The 12901-nt window shown below is 37.0% G+C and overlaps 1 protein-coding gene across 2 annotated transcripts in view; it reads right to left on the bottom strand.

Annotated features, from left to right (window-relative positions):
* unc5c (unc-5 netrin receptor C) overlaps positions 1 to 12901 on the bottom strand; it is a 177266-nt gene that overhangs the window by 30527 nt on the left and 133838 nt on the right. For both annotated transcript variants that reach the window (XM_015380621.1, XM_015380620.1), the window contains exons 5-7: positions 7816 to 7996; positions 3510 to 3677; positions 3106 to 3270 (exon numbers count right to left, since the gene is read on the bottom strand). In XM_015380621.1, the coding sequence (XP_015236107.1) occupies positions 3106 to 3270; positions 3510 to 3677; positions 7816 to 7996 (514 nt within the window). The remainder of the gene's footprint in view (positions 1 to 3105; positions 3271 to 3509; positions 3678 to 7815; positions 7997 to 12901) is intronic.

The raw sequence follows: 12901 nt of genomic DNA, 5'->3' as shown, positions 1-12901 counted from the left end.
TGATGTCCAGAACGTGTTTGCCGTGAAAGCACCTTTCGTTAGGTCATCACTTGTTCATTTGTTCTTTCATGTAAACTTATGACTGTTTAACTTACTGTGAAAGACTTAGCTGCAAACATTTACCTTGTTATTTTTTCATTATTTGTTGTGAAACATTGTTGTGCAAGCATTTCTAAAGGTTGCATTGTATTACCCTTAAAGTGAAGGTAAATATTTGTCATTTTTATTATAAACCTAAAAAAAATGATTAATCAACTTTGGTATAAAAGGGATTTTGTTTTTCTTAATGCCCAGCCCTACTTTAAACAGTTTGTTAGTCCTTCATAAATCCAAGATTTGTTAAATTCATGACTAATCATCATCCTGCTGACAGATTCTCCCACAAGACCTTTTAATTTCTGCAGCCCCTCAGGACCAATCACATCTTTTTCCTCCAGTTGGTATTTGCTTGGCCTGGCCTGTATGTTTAGGTGGACAGCCTAATCATAGGATGTTGTGGTATACTTTTAAAAAAGGCTTGATAAATATAACCGTGCTTTAGACTTCATTGCAACCTAATCCCTTGATTTTCTGCCCTGTATTATTCTGCTTATTCCCTTTTGTTCAACTCTTATTCCTGTTCCTGATGATCTGTCACATAAAATCCAAATAAAATGTGAGTTTAATGGGATTTCGTTTTATGTTGAAAGATAAGGAATACATTTGCAAAGCTTTCTATAATGCTTAAAGAAAAACAGTTAATGCAGTCTTTTAACAGTAGCTTTTAAACAATGACTACTAATTGAATACTGGCCCTTCTTGCTCTCATTTTTTTGCAAGCTAATTCATTTACTTAATAAACTTGCACTTTGATCAGAGATATAATGTTGACTCTGACTTATGAAGCCTAATAAAAAGTAGCAGTTTACAACATGGTGCACCAGAAGCTGCACAAAGTGTTTGCCAGCTCTATTAAATTTAAGACACCTAGCAGCTGAGCCTCTGTTATATAATTAGTGTCAAAACCACCATCTGTAATAGGTTTTACACATGATGGAGGCACAAGTGACAGTGATTGGATCCAACACCTCCAAAGATGTTTATTGCAGAGGAGTTTTATAAAAGTAGACATGGTCTAAAGCAGTTACTATGCAACATTTGCATCTCTCTGCCTCTCATTCTCTTCCTTTTGTTGTAAGAGGAACAGACAAGAATGACAAAGATCATTCACATAAATGAAAATGAAAGGTTGAAATGCATCACCCTCTGACAGCCCAGCACTGCCGTAAACACACACACACACATCAAAGCTTTAAATCCATGATTTCAATCTGCGAATGTGTTATAAATAAGCGGGTGCGGGATTGTTGGATTAGCTGAACTGTGTGGCTGTTTTTAACTTCCTGGCAGAGACAGAAGAAGTAAACAATTCCCTGCATGCACAGGAAAAAAAAAAATCTGGCTTCACCACAAACTGGCTTTCATCCCTTCGTTTGTTAACATCAACAAAGCAAAACCAGTAAATGAATATTTGAAAGCAATCCTAAATAGAGCATTTGCCAGACTTCCCAGTGCACAGCTCAAAATTACAGTTCTGGTATAGAACCATACATGTACTTATCAAGGGTATGAATGACACTCATTTTGGGCTTATAAAGATTTATTTACGCTGTCCCTTTTCCTCCCAGAACAGAATGATAAAGGCATTCATTTTCAATGAGTGTTAAAAACAAGAATTAGGTGCATAGGTTTGAAATTAATTTATATTTTTAGTTTATCTTACCCAGGAATCACCTTCTCAGTAATTAAGCTTCTGGTTTGTTCTGTCTGTTTTAGGTTCTCCTTGCAATTAAAAATCGTCTTAATTTACCTCCAATTCTGCTTCATCTGTATTTCTACTCTACAATCCTGCTTTGAAAATTCTCATAGCTTGTTGTTAAGACATCCTCTTAGCACTGGGTCTGCATCTGATCCTCCTGAGCCCCATCTGACCCTTTTAAACCTGTACAATGCCTCTCATTAGTGGCCTAAAATAATATAAAGAACAAAATAACATAGTATAATAACAGACACCAGTCTTATTAGCTTTAGCGTTTTTTTTTTTTTTTTATTATTCATGATAAAATTTCACAAAAGACTATTGTAAAAACAAAAAATATATTTTTAGATCTGCTTTTCTTGGTTTTAGCTTTGAATTATTTTTTTATATTTTTTACATCAAATAAAATCCTATAGAAAAAAAATCCATGCTTCACCATAATAGAACATTTCATGTTTTGTTCTTATTTTGAAGCTAAAAATAAAAAAACAAGGGACATTTGCAGCAGAGCGTATGGGACAAACAACAGACTGTAAAACCATTATGCAGATCAGGAAAAAGTCTGATTGAGCTGTTAGATAACAGACTTTGTTTGGAAGAACCAAAGTTAGGCTTTCAAACAAAATCACTAAAGCATGGTGGTTTTAGCATCATGCATCGGGATTGGTTTGCTGGTTAATAGCACTAATAAGAAAGGAGGCGAAGTGCCTTCGGATTTGCTGCAGTAAGCGCATATAAAGTCCAAGCTGGATACCGGTGATAGAATGGATAAATCAGACAACATAAAGATTAAAGGTCTTCAACCCAAATAACCTGTGGACTATGCAGAAAGGTTACAGCTGTGCCAGGAACTCAGCCACTTCAAGTATACTACCATATTTGAAATTCAGTTTTATTTATTCTTCTTGGTTTAATTTATGGACGTTGTTGTTCAAACCACCTTGGAAAAAGATCACATCAAACAGATGATTCAACACCCAGGCTGATTATGAAATCCGTGCCCTGGATGAGTACATGTAAAATACATAATACCACTCACTAAATGTTGTCAAAAGTTGAAGGGTATTATTTGTGGAATAGAATTGTGAATAAAATAAGACAGACACAGAAAGAGGCTTTTCAGCTTCTGTTCTTGTTTTTCAGAGTGAGGCGAAAGAAGCTGAGTGATAGACAAGGCGAAAGTGTTATATGTGGGTGTGAAACACATGGCGATGAAAGAGCACAGCGAATTTCTGGTCAAAAGGTGAAGAGATTCTTCTGGTCGGCGGGTTCAGAGAGAGTAGCACATGATTAGTATGGGTACTCACTCTGCATGCACATCCCATCGGTGCAGTTCTTGGACTGGAGCACCACGCCCTCACAGTCCTTTCCTCCGTTTTTGGGTGGCGGGGCGCTGCATTCCCTCCTCCTGTAGTGGGTGCACTCTGTCCCACAGGTGGACCACTTACTCCACTCTGTCCACAGGCCATCCACTATCACACAGCAGACAGGACATGGATGAGGGTCGAATGAATGAAATGGGCAAGATGTAGACAAATGAGTGAATGGGTGGTTATGAGATTGAGACGGTGAGAATAAGTAGGGGAGAGGCACATGTAAGCATGGAGACACAATATGCAAGCAAAAGTTGCATCACGTTATGCAGTCGCTTTTGTGCATCTGAACCCTTTTTAACCCGTCATTTAAAGAGTGTATCCTGTTTTTGCCATACCTGGGCAGAGAGGATTGCATGGCAGCTTCTGGATGCCCTGTCCTTCACAGATGGACCCTCCGTTGAGTGGAGCTGGGTTGGTACAGCTGCGTGTCCGTTTCTGGAAACCACGGCCGCATCGGCTGTTACACACTGACCATTCTGTCCATGTTGACCATCCACCGTTTACTGGAAAAGAAAAGTAATATTATGTCAAAAAAAGGCTTCAATTCTGGATCATGAACATCCACAGCTTTTAAAATAACCAAAATAAGAATACTAAAAATAAATCTTAGCAATAGGCTCATCCTAAAGTCCAACTCAGTTTGAAATAGGGCATTCTGAATTAAATCAATTATATTAATTTAGCCATTTCTTAATGTTCAATGTTTAAGGTATGTTAAAATGCCAACTCTGTGGATGTATAATTTGTTTTGAAATTAATAATTTTGATTAAAAAAGTTGTAGCTATGACCTTTAAAGTATTTTGACAAACAACTAATTTGCAAATGCAAATATGCACTTTTTTGTCAAAGTGATGGTGTAATGAAAACTACTTTTTGATACGTTTTGGTTAGATACTTAAACAATGATTGAACATGAGATAAAAGTGCCTAAGCATTGTGTACGTTACAGATAAATAATTATTTAATAACAATAAATCTCAGCTTTTCCCTCATGAATATTAAGGTAAACAAAGAGAATTTTATAAAAAAATATATATATTGAACAAAAAAAATCACATCTAACAATATGTTCCATCCATTCGCGATGTTTGGCTTTGCAAGAAAGGAACAAATTTAGTGAGTTTTAATCTGCTTTGCAAAGGAGTAGATGAAGTGTTACAATTCTTTATTCTTTTTTATTTATTAAGAAAATACATATTAGTTAAAGATGTAAAAAAATTTGACCAGAATAAGTAAATTCAGTATTGGAATTTCTGAGCTTTCTAAAATGAGTCAACAGAAAACAGCAACAGTTACAATAAACATCAGGATTGAAAGAATCACACAAAAAATGCATTACTGTTTATATGCACATAATATATTTTGCTTTAACTGCTCATATTTGGCCCCTGACATCTCAGGTGATTACTATCTAATGCGGGCACTGCGTCATTTTTTAGTCCACTTGCTGCCTTTTCCATTTACTGATTCCTCCTAATGCCTCTCTTCCCTCTCTCATCCATCTCTGTCAGCAGCTAAATCCAGTCTAGAGTGACACAAGGGCTTGTGGCTGAGAACAAGTCTGTGGCATTTGAGATGGTGAAACTGGGCCCCTCAGAGCCTACAACTTGAAAATTTGACATGCTGAGTGGAAAAACAACTAAAAACACTGGACCCGAAGGAAAGGCCTGCAGAAGCCCAGGATTTCTGTGCTGTCTTTTTTTTTTCTTGCTTTCCTCTGAGGAGTTAAAACTTCGTATTTTCTCTTTCTCTTACTGTCTTTTTCTAAACCCAGATTTTGTTGTCACCTCTTGTTCTCCCAATGTCCTTTTGGTGTGTTGGTTTGGAAACACACTGCAGATCCATCTCCCCCACCTCCCAACCTTCACTAGTATCAGACAAGTTTCCATTGGGTATTTCTATCCTGCTGCATGGGGCAATATGAATACTGTACTTACCCATGCAGTCCATTTGTACTTGAATGTGTGAGTATCCCATGTTTGACATGAAAAGAATGAGCTGACAGCAGAGTACTATGTTGACACTTAATCCTAAAAGACTGCTGGTGACATCAAAGCCTTCTGTCTGGAATCGGCTCCCCTACATTTCTACATTACTTTTGCACTGATCCCCAAATGGCCACATTATTCTCGATATTCACTCGGCTGTGAAAAACAGTTGATAAACAAAACAAAATCTCTATGAATGCAACGCCACTTACGGGACCAGAGGAGAGTCAGATAGAGATGAGAAAATTATGGATTTGAAACTTTACTCTTGCTGCAGTATCAGTTGCAAGCATCTGGCCACTTCTATATTATTCATGTGCATCTACTGCATCTGTATATCAACATCATTTATCAGCTATAATACATCTAACGTAAAAGTATTAAATGTATAATGGAAGTCCAATCACCTTAACTATTGTTTTCAAACAATATAAGTAAAAGTAAACTGCAAAAAGAGTATTTGGAGCCATGCTTCTTTAAATGGAATCACCATTACCAAATATGAACGCTGAGGTGGTGCATCTAACAGCAAAGTACAACTGGTTATTGAATTTAACAGAGAAAACAGATAATATGCTGAACAGAAAATCCATTGCAGATATACTTTGACTGAATATGTAATCACTTATTACTGAGGTTTTCCAGAAATAGGAGATGTGAATCTATCAAGTAATTTTTATGTCATGTATTTGTTCTGCCGAGCCACTGAACCAGGTGAGTCTTATCTGCACAATTTAATTCGCTGTGCAGATTGGACTCGCCTGGTTCAGTGGCCGTGCAGAACAAATACATGACATAAAGATGACTTGATGGTTCCACACCACGCACCTCATAGTTTCTCAAAAGATATTCTATGCAGAAAAAGTGGGTGAGGCTCACCGAAGAAAACAGGTCAATGTTCATTTTTATGTCTTTGTTGTAAACTGTGAAAAATTAAATCTACTTTAACCACATGCAGAAAATATATATATATATAACTTTAAAAGCGATAAAAAAGCATGTATCCACATGAGGCCATCCAGCACTACTAGAAAACATTTTAGCATAAATATTGAGCGTTTTGTCGGCACTGTCTCCCAAAATCCTTGCTTTGTTGAGACGCAATGTCTTCATGATAAAATACCTTTACAGATACATCTAAGCTCCTCTCTGTGTGGGCAGGGCTTTAAGCTATGGGAGAAATACACAACCCAGTTTATGCTAACTGTATACAGCAGCTCTAGTAGAGTCAGCAGTCAGACCATAAAAGAGAGCCTCACATTTTCCAGAAATATTTTGCTTACAATGTTTGGTTAAGTTTGATGTGTTCTATGTTGGTGAAAAAGTGAGTTTTTATTAAATAAAATCAATCACTACTCACCGAATGTTTCTCATGCAAGTTTACCCACAATTTTTTCCCTTTTGACTTTTAGCCAAATTGACATCAAATGTAGAATATGGGTATTTGTAGAAAAGCTAAACTCTCAGCTCTTTATACAGCAGATCACTGTTGCTATGATATGACGTTTGACTGATGGAAATCTAGATGTTTAGATGTCTTTTATATTCAATTACAAGCCATCATCTACTGTGGTTAACAAAAGGCAGACTAAGATTACAACAGAGTGTGTCTAAATCCCAGGGCATGGTGCTGATCTGTTATGTTTATAATTGAATTCACCCAGGCAACATTTTACAATTAATTACTCCTACTTAATGGACAAAAGCACATACACATGTCGTATTATAGGAAGAGATAACCTTTACTATTTTCAACTTTTGTTAGTCAGTGATGATTGAGTTTGATGTTCCATATGTATTAATATCACTTCTCTGTCATTTTTATTAGCACCGTTTCTGCATATATTTTGCAGTATTCTATATTCTTTTACACTTTTGTCAAAAGAAAACATTGGATTTACCATAACCATCATTAACTACTGTACAGCTAAAAAGATAAAAAATTATGTCTTTGCTTTCACCATTAATAACAGCATACATATAATTGTAAGCTGTTTGTAGCCATATAAGATCCGTAAAATAAAACATCTCTAGGCTTTGGTTGATTGAGCTATCAAGAAAACTGTTATTTCACTCGGATAAAACAATGATGTTGTATCTAAAGAACATTTGTTTTATGTGTCATTTGCTCGATTTTGAGCCTCCCACACCTGTTGAAGTTTACCTTTATAGTCACAGTGTGCAGTAAGAACCAACCCAGTTGATGTTGGGGAGACTGTAGCTGAGCCCATGCAGGAGCCACAGCGGGGGTCTCCGTAAGTATGGCTCAGCTACATCAACACCTCTCACACAGTTCAGAAAACCGTAAATCCTTTGCTCCCCTCACACCCTCCGGCAGAAACAAAATGAGCGAATGTTACTCTCTACAGGTGACAGACGGATTCCCACTTTATGCATAACGACTTTGAAATTTGATTTATTTTGACTGGAGCCGACCTGGTGAGAGAATTCAACACTTTTTCCATGACTTCACAAACCTGTCATGTGTCTGAGGTGGAAGTTTTTTTTGATGAAGTGGATGAGTGTTTGAGCGGGTGAATAATCAGATTAACACTGTCAAAAACTGCTAGCAATACTAAATTGAAAGATGCCAACGAGATCTGAGCTGGAGTCGTTAAGAAGTTTGAAGTAAAGTACAATGCAGAGTTTTACCGTAGACGATAACTGTGGCTGTGGTGCTGCGTCTCTTGGCTACAATGTTCTTTGCAACACAGGTGTAGTTGGCAGTGTCGGACAGACGAGCCTGTTTGATGATCAGGTTGTGGTCGATGGTGATGTAGAAGTTTCTGTCGTCTGCTGGATCAATTACCTCTTCATTCTTCAACCACTCCACCTGGAAAACAGAAGGAAACACAAAAAACAATAAGAAAACAGCCTGTGTTTCAATGTGAGCAGTGATGGTTTTAGAAATGGGCTCCACACCCAGGGTTCCCTTTCAACATGGGGCAGCATTGGCACTTTAAACTAAAAGGCTCTTTTACGTACTCTTTTGGTCTCAAAATAAACTTAAAACTAAGACAAGCATGACAACTGCTTGGTGGAGTAGGGAGGAGTGATATATGAATTAATTTACCCTTAAATTTTAACAGATTTATTCAAAAAACAGATTTCAGTACCTTGTAGTATTGCTCTCTCTTTTAATAATTCAATTTACCTGTTTTATATAACCAGTTTATTATAATTATCCACTTTTATTCTCTTCAATTATGTTTGGTTCCCTCTTCTTTCGGCTTTTTTTTCTTATGTACAGCAAAGTGAATCACCTTGACTCTAAAATGTGTATTTTCTGGATAAAAAATAACCTATGAGTTACTGCAACATTTCATTTCCCTTTGGAATTAATAAAGTATTTTTGAATTGAATTGAATTCTTCCAATGTTTGCGCAGATTCCCTCTTTTTACTCTGGCTGCATACCACAGTCCAAAAAACATAAAACTTAGGTTAAATGTGCATTTTTAGAGGGTTAAGTGTGTCTGTATGTCTCTCTTTAGCAGTGCATTTGTTTGGGAACCTGTCTAGAATGTATTCCCATTGCTAGCTGGACATTATATGAACTGTGAATGTATGGATAGCTAAGCTTGCATTATTGCAAGAACCAATACTGGACTAGACACCAAATAAAAAAATAGTAAGACCTCATTAATGTAAAGAAGAAAAAGCACTTTAACTCCTATAGTTTTTCCCCCTTCTTTCCAATTTCCCATATAGCCATGAGTGCCAGGATTACAACACCGTTGTTTATGTCTCTTAGGTCCAGCTACAAAAAGTCAATAGCTATCATGCTCTTTTTATTCTCCCCAAGAACAAAGCACTACAGTAACAGCAGAATTGTCAGGCAGCGGAGAAAAGCAAACTCTCTACAACCGCAAAAGCCAAGAGGCTCTCTGACCTTTTCTTATGAGTTTCATTTCTCTGAATCACTCCTATATTAAACTCCCGGCTCCATCAGAGAACAAGGAATTGTTTGGAGCCTTTATTTGACTGTAATTCTGCAAGATCCCCCTTTTCCCTTTAAAAGGTGTGAAGGTTCAGTGTTTCTCTAAAAGAACAACATGTGCATTTCTCACTTTGCAGTTACTTTGATTCTAACATATTTCCTGGGTCCTTTGTTTTCTTCAAAGGAACTGTCCAGGGTTGTGGATGCCTGGCAAACATCTACCTTCCTGTGCATTGTGATACACTGTGAGGAATGGGACTTTATGAGAAGTATGAGCAAAGATAAGGTAGAATGTTTATAAAAGGTCAGTCTCAGGAGAGGTAAAGTATCTCCAAAAGTGGGACAATAGCCTGATATGAGTCCTGCCAAGACAAAAGAGCCACTGATGTTCCGGGATATCTAAAAAAAACATTTGATGCACAATGCATTGGCTGTTGTTATAGGACCAGAATCGTTAGAAGTTGCTTAAAAGAGAAGATTGACTGATTTGTGACAATGCACCGGGTGTTGTGCTTGAAGCAGGGAACCAGCTCTACCAGTATGGCTCTGTTTGAGATGACAAACAATAAGATACGCCTGCAGCATAACACCTCTGCAAAATACCTTCTTCTTATCCAGAGGGAAAATGTTGAATATGCCAAGAAAAAAGCATTTTTAACACAATTATTTCACACTAAGCATCTTTTAAATCAAGGTGTGCAACACTAACAGGATGCAGCTCATAACACAATAATCCCATGACATACCCCAGTCTAAACAAACTCTGAGAGTGAGTTTTATATGAGCAGCGATTTACAGTAAACCCCCATAATCTTGATGTATTTTCTCGGCAGATTTGGTGTTTATGAGTGTTTTCCTTCATAAACATGTATCACCCTAATCAATTTCACGGAGCCAGAAGGGATACGATTCCACCACTCTGTCTGTCTGCAAACTGAAACTAAACCTTCCAGTTATTTGATTTGGCTGCAATTAAATACAGCATGACTTTTATTGCAAAGTATATATAAGATCCAATAAGCTGTCTATCACTAAGGGCTGCTTAGTTAAAATGTATGTTTTCATAAAGTTTATGATAGAGATTATTTAAAGCAATGCAGTTGGAATACAAAACAACAAGAAATGAAAGCGATGCATGTTTTAAGAAAATATAAGAGAGAATATCTTTCTTTCTTCACACTTAAACTTTTGCAAAGCTTCAGATTTTCAAATAAAAAGGTATTCATTTAAATTTAAAAAGTAATTTTTAGTGTATTTCATGTTGGCTTATTAGTTTCTGCAGAGGAATTCTTTAACATCTGTACCATGACTTTGTACCTTTAGCAGTTGACACTTCCCAACCAGAGTCCAGACTTTAAGCTGATAGAGAAGCTCTGCAGGGAGTGAGAAGATTATGGTGATGCCGATTAGACCTTTAACCTTAAAGGTATAATAGAGGATGTTCTTATGCGGGTGGATCATCAAAATAAGTGGTCCTTATAATTGTCAATCATTCTGGTGATATGTTTACGTAAGGCCGTCCTACGTGCTCGTCCCCATTTTCACTTACTGGTAGTGAGTCTGACATCGTGAAATCTTCAAATCTTCTTTTGGAAAGTAAGCTTGTATGAGCGATGCAAATAGCAACTTTTAAAAGGAGAAATGGGCTTGTGGACGCTCTTGCACGCACTTAATACACGTTCCCTCTCGGGAGCAGGTACAAGGTTGTGCATGTGCATTTTTTTTTTCAAAAATATGTGAAAATCCTCCACTATACCTTTAAGAGCTGAAAAATACTATGTAAATAAAATGTAAAAAATTGTTCAGCAATTAAGAGAAGAGTTCAGTCCTGCTTTAAAACTAACACATTTTCATAACATTTTTATAACCGATTAATACTTTTTAATATTTAATTTCTAACAACATGAAAATATCGGATAATCTAAAACTGATATATCTTAATAATATTTCCTTATCAATAGATACACCTGTCACATTTCACATTAAATATAGCTATTTTGGTTGAATGAAAATTTTACATCTGAATTTGGCAGGGGTTGGAATAATTTGGGGTTTAACTAAAATCACAGAGCAAATGTCATTCTTTCTCATTTAACTCTTTTCTTCATGAATGTACATGGAAGTGCTGCCAAAATAACGGCACAAAAACAGATTTTCAATTTGCATGAGTGCAGAGTTTGAGAACTAACACACTGAAGTAAAAATGTGGATTTTCTGAAAGTAGAGTTTCTAAAGTGGTTGTTATTCAAAACATGTAAATTGTGCAGTTTATTGTAGTTCGACCAATATCTAAAATACGTACCACACTCCCACATATGTGGTTCTAGATGAATAACAAAACTTAAGCTCAATCTATTCCAATTTTATAATCTCTCAAACTTTAGTTTTGGTGCATTTACTCAGCTGGGAGAAGAAAAAAAAATTAGTCAGTGTGATTGCATGCCACTGGTGATGGGGATGCCATACAGATTCATGTCAAAAATACCGAACTATCCCTTTAAATATAAATGAATACATTTTCATTTGAAAATCTGAAGCTTTGCAAAAGTTTAAATGTGAAGATTTTAATAACTATTAATAAATAGTTATGAATCCTCTAAAGTTCCCAAGAGCTAAAATCATTGGTGCCTCTCATATTTCCTGCAAAATTGAAAAAATCTAAAGCACAATTTTAGCTTATATCTTATTCTTTGACATTGATTATTCTCCTTTCATTGATAATCTGTGTCGTTCAGCTTCACTCAGGGGTGCTCAAGTCCAGTCCTCAAGAGTGACAATACCATCTTGTAACCTTTAGAGGCATCTGTTCTCTAACACAGCGGTCCCCAACCACCGGGCCGCGGACCGGTACCGGTCCGTTGGTCATTTGGTACCGGGCCGCACAGAAAAAAGTATATATATATATATATATATATATAATTTATTGACAACCAAAACAAAGCTATGAAGCAGACTGGACATCAGGAGCACACTTCATGTGTCATTGTCTCCGATTACGCCTCGATAGGACCGGCTTGTTTTATTTTTATGCTGTTTGTATTTGATTTTATGCCAGTCGTATCATTTTACTTGATTGTATTTAGCCCCCGCCCGGCTGGTCCGCACGGGGCCGGGGGTAAATACGATCAAGTAAAAAACGGTCCGCATCCAAGAACCACCCACCCCCCGCCCCCCCGGTCCGTGAAAATATTGTCTGACTTAAAGCGGTCCATGGTGCAAAAAAGGTTGGGGACCGCTGCTCTAACACACCTGCATCTAAAGGCCCAATCCCCTCATTTAGCTCAGCAGATGTATGGTAACAGGCCTTTCATTTGATCCAGGTGTGTTAAAAATGGAGCACATCAAGAAGTTGCAAGATAGTAGCTCTTGAAGGGTGGACTTGAGCACCCCTGGTCTAACTGATGACACATGCGTGATGAACTGGTGACACATGACAGCCATCCTTCAAAATGGGAAAAAATAGGAGAACCAGAATTTTACTTTGTGCATATTTACAGTCAATGTAAGAATTAAGTGTGAAACAGTTTAAGCATGTAATGATCTTTATGCAAGTCATAATCTATCTAAAGACTTTAGTATTTTCTGCAGAATCTGTTAGTTCATTCATAATCTCTAACGTTCTGCTCTCTCTGCTTTTTCTTATAGTAGATTCATCTGGTCTGTTCCTGTTTGGCTGTGACTCCATCCTGGAGAGAAACATCAGCTGTGCTGCTGCCATCAACACCTTTGTTTATAGATGTTCGAGATCAGCCTGTTTTTCAGTGTAGTCCTGTTTCTCTGACTATTGCTGGCTGGATGTG

This window comes from Cyprinodon variegatus, unplaced genomic scaffold (assembly GCF_000732505.1).
Source record: "Cyprinodon variegatus isolate N-32 unplaced genomic scaffold, C_variegatus-1.0 Scaffold218, whole genome shotgun sequence".
NCBI lineage: Eukaryota > Metazoa > Chordata > Actinopteri > Cyprinodontiformes > Cyprinodontidae > Cyprinodon > Cyprinodon variegatus.
This window is presented reverse-complemented; position numbering and strand designations above follow the sequence as displayed.